The sequence below is a fragment of the Aspergillus fijiensis genome, assembly GCF_003184825.1.
Source record: "Aspergillus fijiensis CBS 313.89 unplaced genomic scaffold BO72scaffold_48, whole genome shotgun sequence".
Taxonomy (NCBI): domain Eukaryota; kingdom Fungi; phylum Ascomycota; class Eurotiomycetes; order Eurotiales; family Aspergillaceae; genus Aspergillus; species Aspergillus fijiensis.
In genome coordinates, this window is record NW_024469024.1 from 171,523 (window position 1) to 197,185 (window position 25,663).

The 25,663-nt window shown below is 55.5% G+C and overlaps 8 protein-coding genes across 8 annotated transcripts; 4 read left to right on the forward strand and 4 right to left on the reverse strand.

Annotated features, from left to right (window-relative positions):
* The first annotated feature begins 132 nt into the window (after positions 1–132).
* Positions 133–2,533, forward strand: BO72DRAFT_202371 (ferric reductase family protein). Its single transcript, XM_040939608.1, has 6 exons — positions 133–839; positions 899–963; positions 1,016–1,201; positions 1,277–1,679; positions 1,745–1,906; positions 1,984–2,533. Exons 1-6 carry the CDS (start codon positions 218–220, stop codon positions 2,466–2,468), a joined length of 1,923 nt encoding a protein of 640 aa, XP_040798472.1. The 5' UTR covers positions 133–217; the 3' UTR covers positions 2,469–2,533.
* Positions 2,534–2,851: 318 nt separating this feature from the next.
* On the reverse strand, positions 2,852–4,790 carry BO72DRAFT_450706 (agmatinase). Its single transcript, XM_040945321.1, has 8 exons — positions 4,463–4,790; positions 4,213–4,407; positions 3,994–4,147; positions 3,890–3,913; positions 3,799–3,820; positions 3,703–3,745; positions 3,407–3,635; positions 2,852–3,272 (listed from the first exon to the last, which is right to left on the reverse strand). Exons 1-8 carry the CDS (start codon positions 4,736–4,738, stop codon positions 3,046–3,048), a joined length of 1,170 nt encoding a protein of 389 aa, XP_040798473.1. The 5' UTR covers positions 4,739–4,790; the 3' UTR covers positions 2,852–3,045.
* Positions 4,791–4,974: 184 nt separating this feature from the next.
* On the forward strand, positions 4,975–6,131 carry BO72DRAFT_450708 (GAF domain-containing protein). Its single transcript, XM_040945322.1, has 4 exons — positions 4,975–5,078; positions 5,141–5,247; positions 5,361–5,718; positions 5,802–6,131. Exons 1-4 carry the CDS (start codon positions 5,076–5,078, stop codon positions 5,910–5,912), a joined length of 579 nt encoding a protein of 192 aa, XP_040798474.1. The 5' UTR covers positions 4,975–5,075; the 3' UTR covers positions 5,913–6,131.
* BO72DRAFT_450709 (putative NAD+ kinase Utr1) lies at positions 6,064–8,517 on the reverse strand. Its single transcript, XM_040945323.1, has 2 exons — positions 6,931–8,517; positions 6,064–6,856 (listed from the first exon to the last, which is right to left on the reverse strand). Exons 1-2 carry the CDS (start codon positions 8,384–8,386, stop codon positions 6,342–6,344), a joined length of 1,971 nt encoding a protein of 656 aa, XP_040798475.1. The 5' UTR covers positions 8,387–8,517; the 3' UTR covers positions 6,064–6,341.
* A 1,164-nt stretch (positions 8,518–9,681) lies between these two features.
* Positions 9,682–10,521, reverse strand: BO72DRAFT_384579 (putative exosome complex subunit Rrp46; the record flags this gene model as incomplete). Its single annotated transcript, XM_040941555.1, has 2 exons — positions 9,682–10,095; positions 10,186–10,521. The coding sequence occupies 2 exons, from the start codon at positions 10,519–10,521 to the stop codon at positions 9,682–9,684; spliced, it is 750 nt and encodes a 249-aa protein (XP_040798476.1).
* Positions 10,522–11,379: 858 nt separating this feature from the next.
* Positions 11,380–12,239, forward strand: BO72DRAFT_384597 (putative EF-hand calcium-binding domain protein; the record flags this gene model as incomplete). The annotated part of the gene is made up of 2 exons (XM_040941556.1): positions 11,380–11,440; positions 11,515–12,239. The coding sequence occupies 2 exons, from the start codon at positions 11,380–11,382 to the stop codon at positions 12,237–12,239; spliced, it is 786 nt and encodes a 261-aa protein (XP_040798477.1).
* A 177-nt stretch (positions 12,240–12,416) lies between these two features.
* BO72DRAFT_435203 (uncharacterized protein) lies at positions 12,417–16,046 on the reverse strand (the record flags this gene model as incomplete). Its single annotated transcript, XM_040943274.1, has 8 exons — positions 12,417–13,063; positions 13,164–13,528; positions 13,602–13,961; positions 14,033–14,239; positions 14,313–14,570; positions 15,314–15,725; positions 15,795–15,891; positions 15,957–16,046. 8 exons carry the CDS (start codon positions 16,044–16,046, stop codon positions 12,771–12,773), a joined length of 2,082 nt encoding a protein of 693 aa, XP_040798478.1. The 3' UTR covers positions 12,417–12,770.
* A 689-nt stretch (positions 16,047–16,735) lies between these two features.
* BO72DRAFT_435205 (type I polyketide synthase) lies at positions 16,736–25,487 on the forward strand (the record flags this gene model as incomplete). The annotated part of the gene is made up of 14 exons (XM_040943275.1): positions 16,736–17,335; positions 17,421–17,769; positions 17,820–17,904; positions 17,957–18,116; positions 18,166–18,714; positions 18,764–18,884; positions 18,936–19,095; positions 19,159–19,239; positions 19,492–20,584; positions 20,630–22,108; positions 22,165–22,226; positions 22,275–22,363; positions 22,415–22,575; positions 22,621–25,487. The coding sequence occupies 14 exons, from the start codon at positions 16,736–16,738 to the stop codon at positions 25,426–25,428; spliced, it is 7,797 nt and encodes a 2,598-aa protein (XP_040798479.1). The 3' UTR covers positions 25,429–25,487.
* Positions 25,488–25,663: the final 176 nt, after the last annotated feature.

Below are 25,663 nucleotides of genomic sequence, written 5' to 3' on the forward strand. Positions count from 1 at the left end.
AGTGCTGGTATATGTAGAAGGGGCTACCGGCGCTTTCCCGGTTTGAGCACTGGTCTTTAATCTGAGGCCTTTCGCTTGTTTCCTGGCGAAAGTGCGCATACGCTCTCCAATCTCTGCTCCCCTCTCCAGCACACACAACCCACCCACCCACCCACCCCACGCACATCTAAGAACACTTCAAATCTTTCAACACGGCGGCCTTTACTGCTACAGCAAAATGGGGGTAGACTACCATGACCCGGACCACCCGCGGCTTCGAAATGTTCATCCCCCAATGAAAGTCTCCTTGGCGACTCCGATCTTCATTTTCGCCGGTGGAGTGTTCGTGCTCTTCGTCAGCAACCTGTACACACAGTTACAACATCGACGCCGGTTACGTCGGATACTCGAGAGCGAAGACGACGACCAGGACCGATATGCGCGGAGCAATGCGCTGTCCGCCGCGCTCAACAAACATGTCTTCTATGCGCCGCTGCTGTCGACGCGGCATAGTCGCGAGTTCCGGGTGGGGCGCTGCCACATGGGGATCATCCCACTGCGACTGGAGGCGATTCTTTTGACCGTGTATATTGCGCTGAACGTGGGGTTCTTCTTCGCGACGGTGGACTGGTGGGCCGAGTGGGAGGAGGTGATGTACCAGCTTCAGTATACGAGTGGCACGCTGGCGGTGTTAAATCTGCCCGGGTTGATCCTCGCGGCGGGTCGCAACAACCCGCTGATCCCGCTGCTGGGGATCAAGTTTGATACGTTCAATCTGATTCATCGTTGGGCCGGGCGCTTGGTTGTTGCGGCCTCGATTGTGCATGTCGTCTTGGCGATTATCCCTCGGCAGAAGGAGTGTAAGTCATATTTCTATCTCTGATAAGGACATGAACACACGCTGACTATCAGTCTATAGTGGGTAGTTTGTCTGCTGTGACACAGGTTGTCTGGCACACACCGTTTTTCGTCTATGGTATGACGGTAGGTAGGCCTTGCACTTTGTTGTGGAGAGGAGATTGCTGACATGTGCAAGGCTTTTATCGCATTTGCGGCTATCCTTGTGCAATCCATCTCGCCTCTCCGACATGCCTTCTACGAAGCGTTCCTGCATTTGCATATCCTGCTGGCCATTGCGTCCATGGTGGGGCTTTGGTACCATCTGCGTGGCATGTCGCAGCAAACGGCGCTGTTGGTCACGTTGATTCTCTGGGGTTTTGATGTAAGCCATCCTCTTCGCACTGAAGTGCTCCAACTGTTCTCCAAGAACTATTCCAGCTAACACTGCTGTGTCTAGCGAGCCACCCGCCTGGGCATCATCCTCTGGCGCAACGTCGGCAAGCAACGCACGACGGCCACCGTGGAGCTTCTGCCGGGCGACGTCGCCCGCGTGGACGTCGCGCTCGCCCGCCCCTGGACCTTCAAGGCGGGGCAGTACATGTACCTGTACCTGCCCTCGCTGGGGCTGTGGACCTCGCACCCCTTCTCCGTGGCCTGGACCTCCTCGGACCGCAGCATTCTGCCGACCGAGAAGCGGAGCTCCAACGACTCGATCAACCGGCTACTCGGCGGGCCGCAGCAGACGACCATGTCGTTCCTGATCAAGCGCCGCGACGGGTTCACGGGGAAGCTGCTGTCGAAAGTGCACAAGTCCTGCGACGGGAGCTTCGAAGCGACCGCGCTGGCGGAGGGGCCGTTCGGTACATTCACCTTCACCTTCTCATCCTACAGTGTCATCGGCGTGATTCATACTTACTGTGTATAGGCGGCCTCCACTCCCTAGCCTCATACGGCACCGTCCTCCTGATCGCCGGCGGCATCGGCATCACCCACCCGATGTCGTACCTCCACGAATTCGTAACCAACATCACCTCGCAGACCCAGGCGGTCCGCCGCGTCACCTTGGTCTGGGTAGTGAGGAGTTTAGGTGCGTGCCCTTCTTTTACCCTTCCCTTCATTCCCTCCTCCCCTTCTCTCCATCCAACTAACAAGAAAAAAAAAAAGACCACCTTTCCTGGATCCAACCCTGGATGACCTCCCTCCTCAACCACCCCGCCTTGCAAATGGCCACCCTCCGCAAACGCGAATCCTACTTCCAGTTCCCCGAGTTCTTCCTGGGCATCCAAATCTACGTGAGCAAAATCGCCGCCTCGGCGGGGAGTATCGGCAGCACGTCCAGTAGCGGCAGCGAGGCCAGCCCCACGCGCTCCGACACCAGCAGCCCCGAGGACTTTTTGGTGGAATGCTCCCCCTGGGCGAGCGTGGCCCCGTCCTCGGTCCCCGTCGCCATCCACACGGGTAAACCCTGCTTCGACGAGATACTGCGGGCGGAGATGGCGCGCCAGGTGGGTGCCATGGCGGTGAGTATCTGTGGGCCCGGGGCGATGGGGGATGATGTGAGGCGGACGGTGAGGGAGTGTCACGGTGCTGGTGATGGGGGTGGGGCTGGGTTGAGGGTGGATCTGTATGAGGAGAGTTTTTCGTGGTGATATCTGGGTTATTCTTGGGGGGAGTGGAGTGGTGATTGCGTGACAAGAGGGAAGGCGCAGAGAGGAAGAAAAGGGTGGCGTTCTTGGTTAGCGAGGGTTTTATTATTCTGAATGTATTTATTGTCTCCGGTTATGGGGTTTGGGGATCCGGATTTTGGGAGCTGAATTGGGTTATTGGGGTCGAGGAGGGATAGATAATAGATTCTTTTCTTGGGTTCGTTCTATACTCTCTTGTCTGGTTGTATGCTGTAGTTATGGGTGGTTTGGGGGGTGCAGGGTGTTGTTTCAACTCTGCCGTAAATTGTGTAGTAAGTGTATGAAACTGTAGCTGACATGATGAACCTCAGAAAAAGTATAGATCCTTCGCTCAGATCTCGTTCAGTGTTTCGTTTTTCACTATGATATCAACACCGGAGGTAACTATGTCATGCAATGCTCTACTCCACACTCGTATATTATATAGGCCACCTGCGCCACCTGCATAACTTAAATTCCCGGCGCAGTGCTGTCTCTTTATCTTTATATCTAAGCGACGATCGCGTCTTCCCTGGCCATATGTATACCGTGACGCAAGCGCTTAAACCCCGATTTCAACCGGTGCCCCCTCTACGGGCACCGCGATCATCAGCGCCAGCACCGCCCGCGCCACCTCCGCCGCCGCCAGCGTCGTCGTCTCGCCCGCCGAGTCATAGATGGGCGCCACCTCCACCACGTCCGCGCCGATCACGGGCAACCCGCGCAGCCCGTCCAGGATGGAGAGGAGCTCGCGGGTCGAGAAGCCGCCTGGTTCGGAGGTGCCGGTTGCTGTCGATCCCAAGAAAAATCAGTATTAGACTTTAACCAGGTTTTATATTTTACCCTTCTTTTTTCCTTGGGGGCCTTGCTTTACTGGACGGAAGAGAGGTGGAAGGAAGGAAGCGTAGTGGGGTGGTACGCACCAGGCGCAAACGCCGGATCCAGCACGTCGATGTCGACGGAGATGTACACGCGGCTGTCCCCGACGCGGGCCTTGATCTGCTCGATCACCCCGCTCACGCCCCGGCGGTCGAGGTCGCGCGCCTTGATCATCTCGAAGCCGCAGCGGAGGTCGTTGCGGAGGTCGGCGCCGCGCGGGCGGGTGACGGGCGCGCGGATGCCGACGTGGATTGAGGTGTTGCGGATTAGACCCTTGTCTTTGTTAGTTGGTTCTTGAGTGAGGGGGGAGAAAGTGATGGGGGAGGTGAATGGGGATTACCTCTTCGTGCGCGAGATGGAGGAAGGTCCCGTGGTTGACGCCTCTAGGTTCCGGTTAGGGGGTTGGGTGTGTCGGGGAAGGGGCACGGGTACGAACGCGTAGTGAGAGATTCCTCCGCCTGGGTTTATTGGAGTTAGTTCTTGCTGGGTTGTGTTGACAGAGCTAGGGGGGGGAGGGGAGGATGTACCTAGTGCTTCCGGGTCCCATGTATCTAGATTCCGTACCTTGATGTTAGCTTGCTCCATTTTTTATGTGTTTTGCTTTATCATTGGTGCTCTAGGATAGGCATACCGATATGACTATCAAAATGGATCACCGACACCGGCCCCCATTTCTCGTACGTGGACCGCAGCGCTGACAGCGTCGTGGTATGGTCCCCGCCCAGCGTGATGATGCGCGGCACTTGGCCTTTGGTCGTCGTGTTGGTGCCGCGCGAGGAGACGACCTACCACATCATTTGATCAGTCCACTTTCATCTTTGTTGCTTTGACGGGATCAGTGGAAGGGAACCTTATGCGCCAGATCCAACTGCTTCAGCGCCACCGTATTGTCCAACCACGTCAACGGCGCATCCCCGCAGTCCACCAGTTTCGCCCAGCTGGCGAACACGTTCTCCCCCGTGTAGATGTCGTAGCCGCCCAGGCGGCGCGAGCCCAGCCGGATGCCCTGGGGACCGTAGCGGGCGCCGGGGCGGCCTGTCACTGCCTGGTTTTGTGAGTTGGTGGGCAATGAGAGGAGACGCCGAGGAGGGGGGACGAACGGTGTCGAACGGTGCGCCGAGGAAGGCGATATCGTATGTTAGTGACCCATCTTCGACGAAGCAGTTCGCGTACGGGAGGTTGGCGAAGGTGGTGAGTCCGGAGAATTGGCTACCTGTCACAATGTCGATTTTGTTGATGTCGATGTCACTCTGGAAGGCGTATTGGATGGAGGGGTGGTTGTGGACGGCGGCAATGGGCGGGAAGATGATTTCTCGGGCTGCTGCTGCTGTTGCTGTTGCTGTTGCTGAGACGAGGAGGGAGGAGGTCAGGTGCATTGTGACGGTGGAATTGAGGGTGAATTGAAGTCGGGAGTGTAGCTGGATGGACAGTTGAAGCGATAGTTATAGTTCTAGTTATAGTTCTAGATCACAACGGTGGTTATCGCGATAAGCCATGCCGTCCGAGGGGGTCCGTGGAAGGACTTGCCTAACACGGCAAGTGGGCGTGGGCTCAGCTCCTCCTCAGGCTCGGCACTCCAAAAATCCCCACTTGGGATTTTCTTTTCCCCTCACTCACCTCTGCTGCAGCGTCATCGCTGTACATTCATTCACAGTCAATTTGACCAAAACACACTCCACCAGCATAACGGTCGTGCAGTTCCAGACCCTCACCATGGTTTCGATCCCGCCTTTCCCTACGCCTTGCGCAACCTTAAGCATAATCTAACAGCCCTCAAGCCTCACGCAGACTCCTCCTTCTTCGGCCCCAACGCCTCCAAAGACGAGGTCTACACGCAGGTTCTCGAACAGGCCCGCGGCCTAGTCTACGACCAGCGCAACTGGGTACTGCCTCCCCCTTTCCCTATTGAATTGAGACCTCACTAACCATACAACCTATCAACAGGTCAGGTACCTCCACCTCCACCCCACCCTCCCGCAAGGAAGATACTGAAAGAAACAGCAACTTCTCCAACGTCGCCTCCCTCCTCTGGCACTCCTACGCCGCCCTCCCCACCCCTTCGTCGTCGGTCAACTGGGCCGGCTTCTACATCCGCAGCGACAAGTTCCCGGCCTTGTCCAAGGATACCACCACCGCCGCCGCCGGTGCGACCACCGTGCAACCCAAACTCCTCCTCGGCCCCTTCCAGGGCCGCCCCGCGTGCCAGGAGATCCGCTTCGGGAAGGGGGTCTGCGGCACCGCGGCGCAGGACCGCGCCACCGTCGTCGTGCCGGACGTGCTGGAGTTCCCGGGCCATATCGCCTGCGACGCGAGCAGTCGGAGTGAGATTGTCGTGCCGATTCTTGTGGGTGGGGAGGTAAGATTCTCTCTGGTTCTGGGGGTGGGGGTTGAATTTAGAGTCGAGGGTGGGAACTTGGGCTAACCGGGATTTGTTGGTAGACGGTCGCGATTATTGATGTCGATTGCACGGAGCCTTCGGGTTTTGATGAGACAGACAAGAAATATCTGGAGGAGTTGGCGGGGTTGTTGGCTGAGTGCTGTGATTGGTGATTTACCGTGAGGTCCGTCTGGCTCTGGGGTTAGGTTGAGGATCGGGGGTGTAGAGTATATGATCGGATGGGTTGAGAGCTGGTTATAGAGCTTCTGAGTATATATGCAGGGTCTTAGATGTTGTCAGCAAAGGGGGCATTCCCAGTCATGGGGACTCTGTCAAAGTCTATGCATTCATCAATCTCTGCCCGTCCTCCGGGACAAGCAAAGAAATTAATCCCAAGTCTATAATATATATATGCTATATCAATCAGACCACATTCGCTCTGGCACCGATAGAAATAAACCCCGAGAAGGAATTGGTCCGTGTGTATCCCGTTGTCTGACCAAAATATAACCAACGCCCAATAACCAAGAAACTCAAATGTCACCGTTCTCTGCCGGTGGGGCTCCTTGAGAGGATGAGGAGTAAGACATAAGGAGACGCAGCTACATGCTCAGCATGCTCATCTGCCGCTTCATCGGACTAGTGGACCCCGCGTCCCCGTCCTCACTGGGTCCCAGCCCACTGTCCGTCCAGCCCAGCCCGGCGTCGGTGTCGATGTCCCATTCCTCGTCCTCGCCCTCCTCGCCGTACTCGTCCGCCCCGTCCAGCACCGCCGCCGACCAGCTCTTCTGCACCGCCCCGCGCGTGTTCCACCGCAGCGCGCGCTGCACGCTCTGGAACCACTCCCCGCTGCCGGACACCACCGTCGGGAAGGGGTATTGGCTCGCTTCGACGGTCACGTAGTCGCCCTGTCGAAGCTCCACACGACCTTTGCCGTCGAAGGAGCAGTACGCCGTCGAGCGGGATCCGGGGGGCACGGCGATGCGGAGGAGGGAGGTGTCGGAGAGGACCATGGGCCGGAAGGAGAGGGTGTGCGGACAGATCGGGGTGAGGAGGATGCCAGGGATGGAGGGGTGGATGAGAGAGCCGCCGGCTGAGAGGGAGTATGCGGTTGAGCCTGTTGTGTCACAAGTTAGTTTTCAGGTCGGCGCGACATACTTTGGCGAGCGGGTGGGGGAAGGTCAGGCTTACCTGTAGGAGTGGAGAAGATGCAGCCGTCGGCTTGGACAACGGTTAAGAGATCGTTATCCGCGTAGAGCTCAAGGTTAGACACATAAGGAGACGGGCCACGGTCGATGACCAGCTCGTTGAGCACCTCGAACTGCTCCCCTTCCTCGACGGCCCCGGCCTCGGCGCCCTTGCTCCGGTCCTTCCGGAAGACGGTGCACGTGAACCGCATGCGGAGGTTGACGCGCATGCCCACATCGCCCATGACGGCGTTCAGATGATCTTTGTAGTTTTCGAACTCGAAGTTCGTCAAGAACCCCAGACTGCCCAGGGAGAAACAGAGTATCGGCGGCACGATCCGCTGGAACAGCCAGGAGGTGAACAGCACCGTGCCGTCACCCCCGAGCGTCAACACGAGGTCGAACCGCTCCGGGCACGACCAGCACAGGTCGGGCGTCCAGTAGCGGAGCATCTCCTGGTACCGCGGGTCCTTCTCCAGGAGGCCCTGCGCGTCGAACCGCTTGGAGTTGCGCAATTTCGCGTCCACGTAGACGTTGACCCCGATCTCGTTCCCATAACGTGGCGTCGAGAGCAGCCACTCCGCCAATTCGCGCGTGAGGTGGACCAGGCTGTTGTCGCGCGCCTTGGTGACGATCATGACGGTCTTGACGGCGCGTTTGATCGGTCGGCGCTGCAGCTGCTTGGACACCTCCCGCACGCCCGTCGCGGTCTGCACCAACCGCGAGTGAGACAGCCACTCGTCATCGGTGATCTCCTCGAGCACTTTCTGGATGTTGACGGCGTCGTCGAAGCGTTGGTGGAAGAAGCAGGGCGATTGCAGGGCCAATCGCGCCGACGGGGCCGCCCGGTCGAGGTAGGCTCCGAGTTGTAGGTTGGATAGGGCAGCGGACAGTTTTTGAGAGGAGGAGTTGATCGAGGCGCGGCGCGTGGGCTCGTCGGAGGAGTTGTTGGGGTTGGGGTTGGGGTTGGGGGAGTTGGAAGGGAGGAGCCCCAGAGACGCCGCCAGCGGCATGTTGGGGTTCTGTTGCGCGGAAATGGACGGTCGGGAGGCGAGCGCTTTAAGGATAGTCTGACGAGGGATGGAATCACTCGATAATGCGTTCCTCTGGTGGCCGGAGAAGGCGGCGGTCTTTCGCAGGTGGAGGAACGAAGGCGACGGAAGCGACGGCACTACGGACTCCTCGCGGATAATCTCCGACGCACGGCGAGTCTCGCGACGGCACTCGGGCGGCCCGGAAGTCGAATGATCGGTATGGATGTCGCTCGTGGTCTCGGAGGGATCGATATTCAGGGCATAATCGCGCAGGAGCAGGGCGCCAACGGTGGCAGAGCGCTGGACAGGCGGGCGCACCGGAGATTCTGATAGTGGTGGGGCCGCGGAGGGTGAGGACAAGCAAGTCGGGTCTGAAGGAGGGATCGTGGCGCAAGAAGATCTAGGAGATGATTGGGAGAGACTCATAGGGCCATGGTCTGACGGAGAGGACGCCATGAACAGCTGAGAAATGACAGGTGTCGCAAGAGGATCAGAGGCTTTGGGGGAGGGGGAAGAGGTGAGTAGATAAAGTGGGTTGAATGGGAGGGAAGGGGGGGGGGAGTTGTCTTAGAACAATCACTAGTAAATCTGGTAGTCTAATGGAACAATAATACTGAATTACTGATATGGGGACGGGATGGAAAAACCAGGCCGAGTCCGGAAGTAACGGGGTTTGGACGGGGTAAAGTCAGTCTGTAGAACCTGCGGAGTGACACGCTACAGTGCACACGCTACACCATCCAACGAACTTTCGGCAGTGTCTGTTGGTAGTTAATTCTCCCCACATTACGGAGTAGTGTCGCCTTCGATGCGCTTCCACAAGCAATTTCCCTCGTGTCATCTTTCCAGGCAATATAACCTAGTGTCATCTGTCACCTGTAATCATATCATGGATTGGTTTCCCTGCCAAGTCGGGCGGTTCTGTAACCCCGTAACCGGCACCCCTCTCACTCACGCTGACAGGGCAATTTCTACACTGCAGGCAATGTTGTAACTATTTTTATTCACCACCGCTGTCTGGAGATGAGCGGAGATCCCCCCATGTGTAACAAGGCGTGTGCCTTGTCTTATCTTCAACTAGGTTGCTCAACCTGCGAACAAGTCATTCTGCAATGCAATGCTCCTTTTTTTCAAGAGTGGATAAATTTTCTACAGTGCGATGTGTCTGTGATTACCTCGCAATTGACTAAACTCCGCGTGCTCCACATGCATCTCTTGAATCCAGCCCAGTCAGATGCTAAGAATACGAACCCAGCTCACTGCAGCACCCCTTCCCCCACCGTGGCTTTTTGCCTGAATGGATGTCCTGTCACAGCACCATGTTCCACTTTCGGACAAATCCATGCACGTCCCCCCCGCCCCTTGGAAAGTTGGAAGGTCGGAGGGTCCTGAATAATCGGCGCCGGTGCTTTTGACGATTCCTGCGCAAGTTTCTTTTTCGTATCCACATGATGGAATGCCATAGAACCTGCTGTCTGCGACGGGCGCCAAGACGCCCCGTGCACACTAGGCCGCCGAAAGTAGTGCCGTTTAGAAAAGCCGACCCTGCGATACTGGGTGAGAACGGCTCCGATGAGAGAAATCGTCGGGAGTCAACATGTTCGGGAAAATCGAGTCTGAAGCTCAGGGTATTCGAGAATCTTCTTAAATAGCGATCGATCTGCGGACACCGATCCACGGGCATCGGCAATTTTTCCGGTGTAGCGTTATAGGCCCGATGATCAAGCAGCGTTGATCTTCCAGTTGTAGTCGCGATAGACCTGGTCCTCGACAGTTTCCCGCAGGGTTCCCTCCAGTGGCCGGCCATCAACATCCTCCGCCATTGCAACATCGCCGTCAGCGCTGACCAGTTGTGTTCCATGGCAGATGGCCGAGGCGCGCTGGCGCACCTTGTCCCACGTGTCAAAGTCAAATGATCCCTGGCTTTCGTTCAGCAGCAGATGGCCCTTCGAGGAGAAAGCGAGGACGTGGACGGACTGCGCGGTGGCTGCATCCTCCGCGGAAGGTTCCCGGCGGATCTGCCCCGACTCGTCGACGGCCAGGACCGTGGCAGAGAAGGTCATCGACAAAGGCACGGATGCTGATAAGAGAGCCAGAAGTGCAGTGTGGAGGAGCGCGGGGAGCAGAATCAGATACTGGACGGAAGAAGCAGATCACACTGCGTTAGTCGATGACCACCAAGCCAATAGAGCGTCTGTCTGTTGATGGAGGTAAGAATTACGAACCGGATCCCCTCTACCGACACTCTCACCACCAATGATAGCCAGCGTGATAACCACCCCACGACGCGGATAGCCCTTCTCGCGTCCCAGGATCACTCGCCCCAGCAGTGTCTTGAGAATTCCCTCCACATAGCGTTCTCCAACTCCCGCGGGAGCAGTGCCCGGCTTGACGAAGACTTCGATGGTCGCATCTTCGGGCTTGAGAGCGTCACGGCGACCGGGGAGCTCGACAGGTGCGTTGACGGAGCCTAGAATATTGGAGCCGGTCGAAGGACACTGGTAGGAAGCCGACCCGTCGGCGCGGTTCAGAACGGACAGGGTAGCAGATGGCGCGACCATGGTAGCTTTATTGAGCGGTGTAGGAGTCACAAACGATAGTTGAAGAAAGAGCAGAAGGGAAGGTCGTTGTTGTGTTGTACTAAGCTGCGAGTGGAAGCTGAACTGGACCGGAAGGCGAGCTTCTGTTCGCAGCTCCCGCTGGGATTTTTTTTGGCCGCGGAGTCGCATGACGGCGGGCTGTCCGCTGATTGGTCTATCCATGCCAACCACGCCGGCGTTGGAGCTTCAGTTCCTCTCTCAATCCATGAACTGCACGCGAATATTTAATCAATTCTACAAACAATTTAAGAATCATGGTCTTGAAGCTCAGGCAATCTGTGACTCTGAGGAAATTATATCAGCATTCAGATGGATAACATTAAGTCTAGAACCTGAAACCCTCTGGGGGACCTATTGTACCTGATATATATCTGCCGGGATACTATGACCATCAGTTCCAATTCAGCCCACCGCCCAGAAGACGCCTTCGGACTACAAATACCCCGCGGAGTTTCTATACAATCATGTCAGCGTACTTGGCTAACGAACGACAGTGCAATCCACGCTCATAGCTTCTCTAAGATGATCCACAACGTACTCCATAGTTGTGCTCGAAGTCGCCGAACTGCAATCGGAGTCCTTCGGTCTCGGACTCGGAGCCAATTGCAGTAAGCAGATTGATCCCCTCGCCGGAGGTCGACAGGAGCGCCAACAAACACCTGCAGCAGTGGTCGTGCAGTGGTGGGGGCCGACTCGCGTAACCTTCGCAGCCTTGCAGTCTCTCCAACTCTCTCTGCCCCTCACTTGACCTGCTTGCGAGTATCGTGATTGTGCCTTTCTCCTGCTGCACTGCTGCTTTCTTCAAACCAACAGATAAAGATGAAGTTTCTCTGCTTACATGGCAAAGGCACCAGTGGTGCGATCTTCAAGTCTCAAACAGGTCAGTTTGTCTAACAGCCCCAATTCTCTACCTTCATCTCTAGAATCGCTTCATTAACTCAAGGAGCAAACCAGCGGCGTTACGCTCGCGCTTGTCGGAACTGAACATCGAATGGGACTTTGTCGATGGCTTCCACACGACCGACCCCGCCCCGGGGGTTGATCTCTTCTACGCACCCCCCTACTACTCCTGGTACGAGAACGACACGGTCGACGAGATCGCGACCTGCCGCCAGCGGCTGCAGCAACACATCACGACGCATGGGCCCTACGACGCCGTCATGACCTTCTCCCAAGGCGCCGCCGTAGCGTCCACATTCGCATTACTCCAACTCTCCGAGACGCCCGACCAGCCCCTCCCCTTCAAGGCCGCGATCTTCATCTGCGCCGGCTCGCCGCTGCGCATCATGGAGCAGGTCGGCTACGAGATCGCCCCGCAGGTGTGGGAGAAGGATATCCTGACGCGGAAGGCGCTCGCGGCGCAGGCCGACGCCTCGGCGATCCTGTTGCAGGGCTCCTCGCGGTGGAACGGGAACCACGGCGGCGCGAACGAGTCGGAGGAGGACATCCGGCGGGAGATCACCCCGTCGCAAACCGTGCTCTCGATCCCCACGGTGCACGTGTACGGCGCGCGCGATCCGCGGCTCTCGGCCGGCATCCAGCTGTCGCAGACCTGCGACCCGGCGAAACGCAGAATGTACGACCACGGCGGCGGCCATGAGATCCCGCGCACGGAGGCTGTGACGAGCAGCATCGCGGCGTTGGTGCGGTGGGCGTTGCGCGCGGGCGGAGTGATCTAAACATTGGTTTCACCACGTGTGGCTTTTTTGGGGTTTCTTTTTCCTTTTTCTGTCGATTAGATGGCAGTGATTTATGTCATTATTTATGTCATTAGCATTAGGGCAACTAGAATTGAAATTTGAGAGGCCTTTCTCTTTGTATTTTATCTCTTTTCAGCAAACGGCCAACATTACATACAGGATAACAAGAGCTCTGGCATCCAGAAGCACAGATGCATCCGTAACCTAGTAGGTAGGAAGTAGTTCGGGCGAGTGCTTCGCGGCCTGATTGCGAGTGATGACCTGTAGCTATGTAGCATGCGGAACCCCAGACTCCGAGAGTCACGGGAAAGACGTGAGCAAGCAGGAACACACAGGGTTCAAGGAGAGCCCCGAATGCGTTGCTCTGATTAGGATTTGGGTGGTCCGGAAAGGTTCTTTGCTTCGACGCCGGACCTACATAGCTAGCTGCACTAGTAGGCTCAATCACGTCAACAGAATTTGAATCGAAGCGAAGTGCACTGAGATGATTGGGGAGTGGAGTGGCCCCGTTCACTTGACAAACCGGACTTGCTCCCTCTTCCACATCAAGGCAACAGCGATCAATTGCGCCGCTCCAAACGCCCCAACCGCGTACATCTGTCGATTGTACCCCGCCGCGTAGACCTTGCGAATCTCCTCCTGGGTCGCCGTCGGAAACCCGGAGAGCAGGTTCGGATCCGCTGCTGCTGCCTCGGTTGCCGGAAGATGACCCTTGACGTAATCGATCAAGATGCTGTTGACGATGGCCACGCCGAGGGAGGCCCCGATCATGCGCGCTTGGAGCGTCAGGCCCATGGCAGTGGCTGCGCAAAGCGAAGTCAGCTAGTTAGCGGCGGAGAAAAGCATTTTGAGACTACTGAACGTGCGTGGTAAGCACTAGAGCTCCGGCTAGAGGACACCAACCTTGATCCGTGGTCACCACCACCGGCACACACATGTACAGCGCCGCGATGGAAATCCCTGTCCCCAGACCCGTGATCACCATGTATCCGTACTGGCCCGGCCAGATGTCCACGGTGGGTGGCACCGAGGAGAGGAGGAAGGCCCCCACGATCTGCAGCACGGACCCTGCCGCCGCCAGATACACGAACGGAGTGCGCAGGCGCCCGGCCAGGAGACTGCAAATCCCCGCGCCGACGGGCGAGCCCAGCCCGAACGTGAGGACCTTCACCCCGGCGCCGATCGCGGTGCTGTGGTTGACGGTCTGGAAGCGCTGCGGGATTTCGATGTACAGGATTGTGACCGCAGGTCCTGTGAGGAAGCAGCCCCTGGGGGGAGGGGTGTGTTGTCAGGCGATGAACGAGTGGAGGCAAGAGGAGCGGGAGGGGGGCTTCGACTCACAGGATGGCTCCCAGCAACACTCGGTTACGGAGGATGCTCCAAGGGAGAATCGGCTCGAATCCCCAATACTTGCGATTGGCCACGGACCACTCCCATGCGATAAACCCAACCAGCAACACGCCCGAGATCGTCAGCATGGCGATGATGGCAGCTGACGACCACGCGTACCGGATGTTCACTTCCTCGAAGGCGGCCACGAAGAAGACGGAGAAGGAGAGCAGCAGCAGGCAGCCAACGGTGTCTGCTTTGGTCAGGAAGTTCCAGAGCCCATGAATCTGGTCGCCGGCCTTTCGGGAACTCTCAAAGTCGTTGGGAACCAGGATCCAGATGGTTGCCCATGCCACTATCCCGGCCGGAACACTAGAGCAACAAGGCATGTCAGCACTAGAGGCAGTCGACACCGACCTACATGGCTCGCATAGCTCACTTACTTGAATAGGAAGATCCAACGCCAGGCGCCGGATGTGCTGATGCCACCCCCAATTAATGCGCCCAGGATCAGCGCCAGCGTCAGCACACCTGACCCCGCTGCACTGGCGATGTCAAACTTGGCAGGGGGAAGGAGGCAGATCAGGCCAAAAAGACACGAGGTAAAGACCCCTGATCCCCCGATGCCCTGGAAGGCGCGGCAGATAATGCTATTGTGCGAAAGCAATCAGACCAGGTGTGGCAGGGAGGAGGGGGGAGGGTGACCAGGGAAACTAAACTCACAGCTGACTCATGGTCTGGGCAGCAGCGCAGCCTCCTGAGAAGGCCACGAAGGTGGCTAGTGAGATTAGAATCGTTATCTTGAGCCCAATAAAGTGACTGCATTTGGCCCAGACGGTGAGGAAGCCCGCGAACGCCAGCAGGTAGGAGGTGATGATCCAGGTGCTTTGATCGAAGCCATCCAGGTGATGGCTGATGGTGACTAGTGAGGTACTAATGATTGTGATCTCAGCCGTGGCGAGGAATAGACTCAGCGCGATACTGTGACATTAGGCAAGGTAGTTAGTGATAGTAATGTTCGGTGATGCTGTCAGATCGATTAAAACTTACCCGCCGCCAGCGAACCACAGTCGAGCGCCATGCATGTACCTCGGCTGACCAAAGACCTCGTTGTTCTGTTCTTCGGCCGATGTGGCACTCATGGATGACAGGGCGTGCGATTCGGGGACCGAGTTATGGGTTTTGTGATTTACATCCATTGCTCTGGGACTTGGTGGGTTGATGTTGCTGCAGTGCTAACCGGGATTCCCGCGAAGAAAGCAGATAGGTGCCTGGGAATCATCCACATATAAGGGCACGATTACGGTACTCAGCTGGATACCTGACAACAAAAAGAAAGGACTCTTTGAGATCATCGATCATTGAACCTTACTGGGCGGATCCGCCCAGAGTTCAGCCAGAAGCTTAGCTTACATTGCTACTAGATCATTCTTAGTAAAAGAAATCAGACCCGCACGACCCCTGCACACACCAGGTAGGAGTGAATGCGTGGTGATTCACCGGGACCTTGCATGTCACTTTCTTTCCAGTCGAGAAGCAAACAAAATCGTGTCACAACTAAATGATCTGCATCCACTAGTGGTACTTTACAATAGGTGCAGTGCAGTCCTAGTTACTCTGCTTTAGATGCGGCATCGATGACCCGGCGAATGACGTGCACAGTTTGGGTTACATCGCTCCTGGCCCCGGCCCGGGGAATGTCATGCCCTTGTGCATGCACATACACCCACCGCACCCCGGCCGCGCAGATGGTATTTGTCACCGCAATCTCGCCCGCCGCCAGATCCTGCGAGCCCCAGATGTGCGCCGTGGGAATGCGGACCACATCCTGGTGGGCTCCGAGGTCTATCGGCCGGATCTCCCCGCTTTGGATGGCGCCGTAGTCCAGGGGTGGGTGGGTGATCGAGAGGATGATGGCGAACCTGAATGGCAGGGGGCGGTCCGGCTGCTTGGCGAGATGCGCGAGGTAGGTCAGGATCAACGTGCCTGCCTGGCTGAACGCGATGACGCCGTCGTAGGGCCCTTCGTGGTAGAGCAGCTCCTCCAGGTGCCCGTAGGCGGCGACTCCGCTTTCCGGGTTCTTCTCGTCAAAGTAAGCGTACATCGACTCGTCCTTCGTCGCGATGAGTTCGATCCCTGTGACCACGTTTGGTTCCTGGCTTGTGGAGGCTGGTGCTGAGGAGGAGAAGGGGGAATGAGGCTTACCCGGCTGCATCGGGGCAGGGATGTTGCCTTCGATGAAGTCGTAGGTGTGGTTATCTCCGAGTTCGTACCGAATGGCTGCGGTTTGGATCTCGAAGACCTGAGGCTGTCAGCTGGCCTGGCTGGTTTTGATTTGGGGCGTGATGGGGATGTGAGATGACCTACTCGAGAGTTTGAGCCGGCTCCGTGTAGACTGGCTTTATGTGAGTATATCAAGAGAGTAAGGTAGTGGGCTTTTTGATATCTAGTCGACATACCAAAGAATGTGCATGCTGAAGGACCGTGTGAGTAGAGAAAGTTGTTGTTTCGCAAGATGGCAAACTTGACAAACTCCGCCCGGAAGCAAGTGAAAGGAGGAGGAGAGGACCACACGGCAAGTTGATTATATTGCCTTTCTCAAGAATCGTCTTGTCACTCGGTAATAGGAACCTTGAACAGAACTCGGCTATCTGTTTCGGGCTGGGGATGATCCCCGATCCTCCCACGAGTCATGCAAGCTCGTTGCACTAATGTCCATTTGGGCCATGCAGCCTTGCCTCCATTCCAGTGAATGGACCGGTTTTGACAGCCGGAGTCATGGATTGCACATGCTAAACAGCCCAGATGGGTAGTAATCCCTCAAAATTCACCGGTGTTACTGCTTGGAAGAGACGGGAGGGATAACAAAGCCAGGCCGTGCCAACCCAAGCGAACACGATCCCACTTCATTCACTTAACACATCTGTGCCGTGTCTTCTCCTTTCCTTGCACTTCATGAGATCATGACTCTGGACATCTCACCCACATCACGTAAGATGTCAATGTGACCCTTCAGACTGCTAAGCCTTTCGTCAAGTTGACAAGCAGTGGGGTAAGTCGACCGGGATTCAAGACACCCAGCCTCTCCCTATACATGACTGTACAGCAAGTGATAACATTTTATCTTTCAGGCAGCTTTATTCATCATGGCGTCCAACGTGGTCCCCCCGCTTGCCATCATCGGGCTATCCTTCCAGTTTCCCGGAGATGCAACGACCCAAAATGCGTTCTGGAACATGCTGGTTGAAGGTCGATGTGTATCCAGCGAGTTCCCCGCGGACCGAATGAATATCGATGGCCATCACAACACCAACAGAGATAAGTTGCACAGTGTGTCTTGCAGAGGAGGTCACTTTCTCACTCAAGATCTCGCGGCATTTGACGCGCCTTTCTTCAACATCTCCGACACCGAAGCAAAGGCCATGGATCCACAACAGCGCCTCGCCTTGGAGACCGTGTATCGAGCTCTCGAGAACGCGGGCCTTCCGATGAACGAGGTGGCCGGTTCAAAGACGAGCGTGATGGCTGGTTCCTTTTGCAACGACTATCATGCAATCCAGACCAAGGACACTCTAAATCTTCCCAAGACCGCTACCATGGGCAGCTCCCAGAGTATGATCGCAAACCGTATCAGTTGGTTCTTTGACTTGCAAGGTCCAAGCGCAACAGTAGACACTGCCTGCTCCAGCAGTCTCATGGCCGTGGATTTGGCATGTCAGTCACTATGGAGTGGTGATGCGACGATGGTTCGTGAGCCCTCTTCCTACCTTACTTCTTCCACAACACATTTGATATGGGTGTAAGTCTAACCTTTTTTGACCTCTCACACAGGGAATTGCCCTCGGGTGTAACGTCATACTCGCCCCTGAGATGACGATCGGCTTGGATAACCTTGGGCTCCTGTCCCGCGATAGCCGCTGTTACAGCTTTGACAATCGTGCCAACGGATATGCAAGAGGCCAAGGCGTCGGTGCTGTGATTATCAAACGTCTCGATGAGGCCATTGCAGCCGGAGACACTGTCAGAGCGGTCATTCGGTCGTCGGGCTCCAACCAGGACGGCAAAACTCCGGGGATCCTGCAGCCAAGTAAAGACGCGCAGGTCCGCTTGATTCGTGAAACCTATCGGAAAGCCGGTCTTGATATGCGTTCAACCAGATACTTCGAGGCGCATGGCACCGGTGAGCAGATCCTGAGTCACATGGGGTATAATATCGCTAACATTGGCTAGGGACTCCGGTTGGCGATCCCATCGAGACTAGGGCGATCGGATCAGCCTTTCAAGGTTATCGCTCATCCGACGACCCACTTTACGTGTGAGTGATCTGCAACTTGAGTCTAATATTTGCAGTCTAATGCAGCCTATAGGGGCTCTGTCAAATCCAACATCGGCCACCTAGAGGGAGCGAGTGGTATTGCGGGCCTGATCAAAGCAGTTCTTATCTTGGAGAAAGGGATCATTCCGCCAAACAGTGGCAATTTGCAGACACTCAATCCCCAGATCGATGAGCAGTACCTTAATCTGAAGGTAAGCACTTGTTCTTCCCTGAGCTTGATTTCTGCTAACATAGATAAAGATCTTGAGACATGCAATCTCTTGGCCCTCGCCAGGCCTACGCAGAGCTTCTGTCAATTCCTTCGGCTTTGGTGGTGCGAATAGTCATGTCGTTCTCGACGATGCTTACAACACCTTTTGCATGCACGGTATCGAAGATGGACGTCACCAGACTGCCATCGAGCCTCCCTTGCTACACAACGAAGAGCACCTACTACAGGCAAATGGTCGAACTAAGAATGGCACCGATTCTTCTAATACTCAGAGGAATGGCATTGTGATTCCCACATCTCAATGTGCCGTTCTAGTGTGGTCTGTAGCAGATGAAGCAGGTATCAAAAGACTTACCCAGTCGTGGCGGCAGTATGTAGCTGCTACGGAAGCCATGAACCGACCCACGGTGGCCGGCATACAAGACTTGGCCTTTACACTGTGCGCGAGGCGGAGCGAACTTACATGGAGGGCCTTTGTCGTTGCAAAGCCAGCGGAAGACCTGCACGTTGCAATGGAGAGGATTAGCACTGCTACATGCTCCAAGCCAAACCCACATTTAGCCTTCATCTTCACGGGCGTGAGTACCCCTACAGTTACTATCTGAAGGCCCAACTAACCGCAAGCAGCAAGGAGCCCAGTGGTATGCTATGGGCCGTGAGCTGATAGATCGATACGATGTCTTCAAGACTAGTCTAATTGATTCGGGCAACTACTTCAAGGGGCTTGGTTGTACGTGGGATGTTCTAGGTGAGCGCTTCCGAGCACCTTAGCTTTTCAGAGTACTCACCTTTCTTGCAGACGAGTTGCAGAGAGATGAAGTTGACTCTCGAGTCAACGACCCGACGTTTGGACAGCCACTCTGCACAGCACTGCAGATTGCCTTAGTAGAGCTCCTCCAATCTTGGGGTCTCAGGCCTGATACGGTGGTAGGCCATTCCTCTGGTGAGATTGCAGCTGCGTAAGTCAATTCCTTGAATTACCTCCTCCAGTGAACTGAGCTAATATCTTGCGGAAAATCCAGTTATTGCGCTGGTGCAATCACAAAAGGTTCTGCCCTGAAGATTGCGTACTATAGAGGCTTCCTCACCGGGATCTTAGGGAAGTACCGTACTGTGGCACCTAATGCTCTAGCTGCGCTAATGGCAATGCAATTCGGGGAAAAGTGTCAAGATCGTGCGAAGAGCGAACCCCTGTTTGATATTTCCTGTTTTAGGTAAGTTGGTTCCGGAAGCATCATGCTCTCATGACACCTGCTCATATGCTGACGCTGTTCCAGACGGTCCCAGAAAGAAATCCCAGAAGGTGGCGCAAAGGACGAATACTGTAAACGCGCTCTTGCATGGCAATTCACAAGACATCTGGCCAGTGGTATGAATGGCGCTATGCTCGCTGTGGGTATGTCGAGCCGAGAAGTGCAGCAATACCTGAAGTCCGTGGCTTCTCACTTCCGTGAACTCAAGCTCGAAGTTGCTTGCATCAACAGCCCTACCAGCGTCACTATTTCCGGGAAAGCGAGCCAGATCGACTTTCTGCATCAGATTCTAGTCGAGAAGAAGGTTTTTGCAAGAAAGCTTGCAGTCAATGTCGCATATCACTCATCTCAGATGAAGGAGATTGCCGGCATATATCAAGAACTGTTAGCAGAGCTGGAACGACCAGCCAAGGCCAAGAAGCCGCCGGTGATGATATCTAGCATCACAGGGGCATGGATCTCGGAAGAGGAGCTATCGAAGCCCGAGTACTGGGTAAGGAACCTGGTATCGCCAGTGTTATTCGACGATGCTGTCTCAAAGTTGTGTTCCCAATCAACAACATCAACTCGAAGATTTGATGGAAGTCATCGCCGCAATGTCGCGCCGGACCATCTCCTAGAAATTGGGCCTCATTCCGCCCTCCAAAGTCCTTGTGGAGACATTCTCAAGGCCGTGGGCAAGCACGATCAAATCACCTACATTCCACTTCTGCGCCGTGGTCGCTCTGCCGTTGACTGCGTGATGCACGGGGCAGGCCGCTTGCACTGTAGCGGCTACCCGATTGACCTGCTTTCAGTCAACAATGGAGGTGAACTTAAGCCGCAACACAATCGTCGCGTGCTCGTCAATTTACCGGAGTACCCCTTTAACCACTCCAAGACATATTGGTTCGAGAGCCGCATCAGCAAAGGTTACAGATTCCGTCGGTTCGGCCACACGGAACTACTAGGTGTGCCTGATCCTGATGGAAATCCTATGGAGGCCAGCTGGAGAAACATCATACGGCTTTCGGAGATGCCATGGGTGGAGGATCATAAGATCAACAACAGCATCCTGTATCCCGGTGCCGGCATGGTTGTCATGGCTATCGAAGCAATTAAGCAACTGGCGGACCAGAGCCGGGGAATCGCAGGGTTCGACATCAAGGACGTGGTCTTCTCGTCGGCTTTGCAGATTCCACGTCATGCTGATGGTGTTGAGGTGAGCGTTTACCTGAAGCGAGTCGGAAGTGCCAACAAGGATGCAACGGGCTGGTTCGAGTACCGCGTTTGCACGTACAATAATGAATCGTGGATTGAGAACAGCTCAGGTTCAATCCAAGCTCATTATGAGTCCGATGTGCAGACGCCAAACATCAGCGATGGTGAAGAAGCTAAATGGCAGGCGTCCCTTGTTGAGAATTGCCAGCGTGCAAGCGAGCAATGTGCATCGCATGAAGACTCCAGCAGATTTTATAACGGCCTGCGCAACTGTGGGTATTACTATGGATCGATGTTCAGAGTCATTGAGGGCAACGTGTCCAGGCAGAACGATGAAAAAGCCATGATTGCAGAAGTCAAGGTCTTCAAGCCTGACTGCACAACAGGATCAGAGGTCTATCCCGCGCATACAATCCACCCTACCACGCTAGACGGTGTGGTTCAAATGATGGCAGCGCTAGCCACTGACGCCGGACAGCGAACGATTCCCGTCTCCGTGCCCACGAGCATCACCCGACTCTGGATCTCCAATACAGGTGGATTAAGCTATCCTTCGGCAGAACTCATCAAGGTCTATGCGACTTCCGTTCAATCTGCTCTTGGCAGCACACAGTATACCATGACGGCATATGACCGCAACGTATCCAAGGCTATATTAAACCTAGAAGGACTAAAAGTGACCTCAATCGCGAGTCCAGAGAATGTCTCACTCTCAGACCAATTCAAGGCCGATAATTTATGCCATCACGTCGAATACAAGCCAGACACCGATCTTCTCACCAACCACGGATTCCTAACTGCGTTTGGCAGAGAGGAACTCCAAGTTTCGGGCCCGGTGCAGCATTTGCGGGATATGGAGTTCCTGATTGCGACCGGCATCAACAAATACGCCGATCCGCTCAGTGAGATGGACAAAAGCACTCTACCCCCTCACACGATTCTCTACATTGAGTGGATTCTGGAGCGTGAACGATTACTGGAGCTCGATGTGTCGGACTTCGGCTCAATCGAGTGGCGGCATCATATGGACGACGAGGCCTACGTAGCAGAGGTCCATAAACGGGTTGAAAGGGCCAGCAAGCGCGGCCTTCTCGTGAGCACTCTCTGCAAGAACCTTCTGGAGATTCTCAACGATCCTTTGCCTCATCTCTTCAAGGACAATCTGCTTACCGATGTGTATTCCGAGATGTTGTACGGCCTTCCAGCGGCAACGGCCCTCGCACGATACATCGACGCGCTGGCTCACAAAAACCCTCGCATGAACATCCTCGAGATCGGGGCTGGCACTGGGGCGATGACTGAGCTCTGCATCAAGGCCCTGGCTTCCCCGGATATGGAAAATGCACCGCGCTATGCCCAATGGGACTTCACTGACATCTCCAGCTCGTTCTTCCCAGACGCCGTAAACCGCTTCGAGACCGAAAAGCGGCGGATGAATTTCCGTGTGTTGGATATTGAGCAGGATCCAGAGACCCAAGGCTTTGGTTCGGGATCGTACGACTTGGTTGTTGCTTTTTTGGTGCGTGTCGCTTCCTTGGGTTGAGGATGTTGGACGCCAGTACTGACATGGATTAGGTCCTTCATGCAACAACCAATCTAGCAGCCAGCCTGAGGAACGTTCGAAAATTGTTGAAAACGTACGTCGCTTGTGAGGTAGATGTGAACAGGTGCTGATGTATAGACAGGGGCGGGAAATTGCTGCTTTTCGAGATCACGCATCCTGATCCGGTTCGGGCTAGCTTTGTGTTCGGGCTCTTTGAGGGTTGGTGGCGTTGTGAGTCTCTCTGAATGAATGTGTGCGAAGCCACGCTGATTGCCTGAGTAGCAAGTGAAGCCTACCGCCAGAGTCATCCGTGTGTTGATGTCAATCGATGGGAGACTTTGTTAAAAGATTCAGGATTCTCAGGGTGCGAGCTTGCGATAGATGACTACGTCGATACTTCATGTCATGAAGGAACGCTTATCGTTGCGAGCGCCGTGTCTCCCGTTACGAAGATGGAGGCGACGAGGACCGTTATGGCTCGAGCCAAGCCTTCCGCGCCAATCACACAGAAGGAAGTCAATATCGTTCTCAACACCGCCAATCCCCGTCAGGTTGAGCTTGCAAATATGCTATCTGAGCTACTTGACCAGACTGAAGTTAGCGCCGTGAAGCGAGGTCTGGAGGATATCAAGAAACGAGACCATTCTTCCGGTAACTTGGACATCTCCCTCCTCGACTACGACTTTCCTTTCACATACAACATGGAAGCGGAAGAATATGAAGGCCTGCAACAGTTGATAACCACAACGACGAATCTCATCTGGGTAGACAGCGGAGGAGGCCCTGAACCCTCGCCCCAGTTTCGACTTGTTGACGGTTTGTTTCGTGTTCTTGCCCGCGAATTGTCCAGAGCGAAGATCACAACTTTATCCATAGAGGAAAGCATGGTCTTGCACAAGGCAGAGCAGATTGCTAAGGTATTCGAAACCGTCACATCAGAAGCAACGGACGTCGACACAGAGTATAGAGTGATCGACGGGGTGATCCACATCGGTCGTTTGGTCGCCGCTCGAGGTATCTCTCAGACCATCGCGAAGATGAAGCTACCACAGCAAAGAGAGCTCAGAGCATACAGCGCAGGCCCACCGCTCCGCCTCGAAGTTGGCACGCCAGGTCTTCTGCACATCATCCAGTTTGTCGAGGATAGATCTCTACATGATCTCCTGAAGCCGGACGAGATTGAGATTCATGTGAAAGCTGTGGGCCTCAATTTTCGCGACGTCTTGATTGCCTTGGGCCGCCTGGAAAGCGACACGCTCGGTGCTGAGTTTGCGGGAATTGTGGTCCGTGTCGGGTCCCAGTGCCAGCGGTTCAAAGCTGGTGATAGGGTGGTTGTCTTTCATCCGAGTCGCTATGCAAACTACGTTCGTGTGCGTGAGAATATGTCTGTCGTCAAGATCGCGGACGAAACTGTGCCAATGTCATTCGTGACTGCGGCTGCGATTCCTGTGGCCTTCGCTACTGCGTGGATTACGCTGACGCGGTTGGCGAGGCTGCAAGCAGGGGAGTCGGTCCTGATTCACTCAGGCGCAGGCGGCACCGGGCAGGCAGCCATCCAGGTTGCTATGTATTGCGGAGCCAAGATTTTCACGACTGTTTCGACCGAAGAGAAGAAACGATTCCTGATGGAGCGCTATAATATCCCGGAGGATCACATCTTCTCCAGCCGCAATACACTGTTCGCCAAGGGAATCAAACGCCTGACGGGAGGCCGGGGTGTCGATGTTGTGCTCAATTCACTGGCCGGCGAAATGCTTATCGCATCTTGGGAGTGCATTGCGCCATTTGGACGATTCATCGAGATTGGAAAGAACGATATCCTAACGAATACGAAGCTTCCGATGTTGCAATTTGAGAAGAATGTGACCTTCACGGCGGTGGACCTTGCCGAGATGGCGTTTGACCGCCCGCAGTTGATTCAACAAGCTTTGACAGATGATGTGTTCAAGTTGATCAAAGCAGGCGATTTGGAGACTCCTCAACCGTTACAGGTGTTTGGCGTTGGAGATCTTGAGCAAGCTTTGCGCCATCTGCAGAGTGGGAGAAACTCGGGCAAGGTAGTGGTGGAGCTTCGGGATGACGAGCAAGTCATGACACTTCTGGATACTACACCATCTTTTGCATTTGAACCCAACGCCGCGTATGTGATTGCAGGCGGCTTGGGGGGCCTTGGTCGAAGTATAGCCAGTTGGTTTGTGGAGCGCGGCGCTCGCAACTTGGTCCTCCTCTCACGTTCGGGTCAGAAGAACGAGAACGCACGCGAGTTGGTGGCAAGCCTGGAGGGCCAGGGTGCCCGAGTCGTCACGCCAATGTGTGATATCACGGATCGAGCTTCCCTGAGAGTCGTCCTCGATGTATGTCGCCAACTGATGCCTCCGATTAAAGGTTGCGTACAAGCATCAATGGTTGTCAGGAGCGGCAACTTCGAAAGTCTCGACTACGAATCCTGGAAGGCATGCACGGCACCGAAAGCCCAGGGCTCCTGGAACCTGCACGAGCTTCTCCCGCGAGGCATGGACTTCTTCGTCATGCTCTCCTCCATCAGCGGAATCTGCGGACCCCTCACTGATGCCAGTTACGCAGCAGGAAACACGTTTCTAGACGGTCTAGCCCGGTACCGCGTGAGCCAGGGCGAGCACGCCGTCTCTTTAGATCTGGGCCTCTTCCTGTCAGCCGGATACTTCCACGAGAACTCGGACAAGCGCGACCTGTTCCTGGCCAACACCGTGTGGGACGAGATCTCCGAGGCGGACCTCCACGGATTACTGGACATCTATTGCAACCAGAAGAGCTCGTCGCCGCTACAGAGTCAGGTCGTGGTCGGCATCACGCCACGCACCGCGGAGACCGGTCGCGCCAAGGCCGACTGGATGAAACGGCCCTTCTTCCGCCATCTATCTACCTTGCTCGAGACACCTGCGGAGGGACAGTCAGCGTCTGCGTCAGCTTCTGCGTCGGACCACGGCAGCTCCAACCTGGCGGCCCGGTTCGCGGCGGCCCGGACGACGAGCGAGGCGGTCGAGGTTGCGCTCCAGGCGACGCGGGAGAAGGTGGCGATCATGCTGTCGGTGCCGGTGGACGAGATCGACGTGGACAAAGCGATCCATCAGTACGGGGTGGACTCGCTGGCGGCGGTGGAGCTCCGGAATTGGTTTTCGCGGGAGCTGCAGGCGGAGATAGCCGTGTTTGATATCCTGGGGGGTGCGAGTATTGCGTCGGTGGTGCGATTGGCGGTGGGCCGGGTTGGCGGCGTTGGCGGTGGTGTTCAGGGTGCGAGTACGGCTGACGCTGTGTGATTGTGTTGGACGGAATGCAGTAGTTGAAGCACTATCATGTATGATAGGATAGGAATGCAGTCGGCTAATTGCCGTCGGATATTGAAGTTGTGCTGGGAGTTGTAGTCGGCCTTTGACGGCTATTGAAGTAGGGTCTGATCCTCACTTCCACGGATACTAACTTTCCCCATGGGGAATACTTCCCAATTCGTAAATGAAGTATACACTCCCTGCATCCAGCATCAACAACCTCTAT

What these genes read in the sequence shown, in the direction of transcription:
- BO72DRAFT_202371 (XM_040939608.1), top strand. Translation starts at nt 218, where the DNA reads ATGGGGGTAGACTACCATGACCCGGACCACCCGCGGCTTCGAAATGTT. An exon ending in TGATTCTCTGGGGTTTTGAT is followed by an intron (nt 1,202 to 1,276) that starts GTAAGCCATCCT and finishes TGCTGTGTCTAG; the next exon opens with CGAGCCACCCGCCTGGGCAT. An exon ending in CTGGGTAGTGAGGAGTTTAG is followed by an intron (nt 1,907 to 1,983) that starts GTGCGTGCCCTT and finishes AAAAAAAAAAAG; the next exon opens with ACCACCTTTCCTGGATCCAA.
- BO72DRAFT_450706 (XM_040945321.1), bottom strand. Translation starts at nt 4,738, where the DNA reads ATGCACCTGACCTCCTCCCTCCTCGTCTCAGCAACAGCAACAGCAACA. An exon ending in CCATTTTGATAGTCATATCG is followed by an intron (nt 3,914 to 3,993) that starts GTATGCCTATCC and finishes TACGGAATCTAG; the next exon opens with ATACATGGGACCCGGAAGCA. An exon ending in GGATCCGGCGTTTGCGCCTG is followed by an intron (nt 3,273 to 3,406) that starts GTGCGTACCACC and finishes TGGGATCGACAG; the next exon opens with CAACCGGCACCTCCGAACCA.
- BO72DRAFT_450708 (XM_040945322.1), top strand. An exon ending in TACGACCAGCGCAACTGGGT is followed by an intron (nt 5,248 to 5,360) that starts ACTGCCTCCCCC and finishes TACTGAAAGAAA; the next exon opens with CAGCAACTTCTCCAACGTCG. An exon ending in CGATTCTTGTGGGTGGGGAG is followed by an intron (nt 5,719 to 5,801) that starts GTAAGATTCTCT and finishes ATTTGTTGGTAG; the next exon opens with ACGGTCGCGATTATTGATGT.
- BO72DRAFT_450709 (XM_040945323.1), bottom strand. Translation starts at nt 8,386, where the DNA reads ATGAGTCTCTCCCAATCATCTCCTAGATCTTCTTGCGCCACGATCCCT. An exon ending in CATCTTCTCCACTCCTACAG is followed by an intron (nt 6,857 to 6,930) that starts GTAAGCCTGACC and finishes GTGACACAACAG; the next exon opens with GCTCAACCGCATACTCCCTC.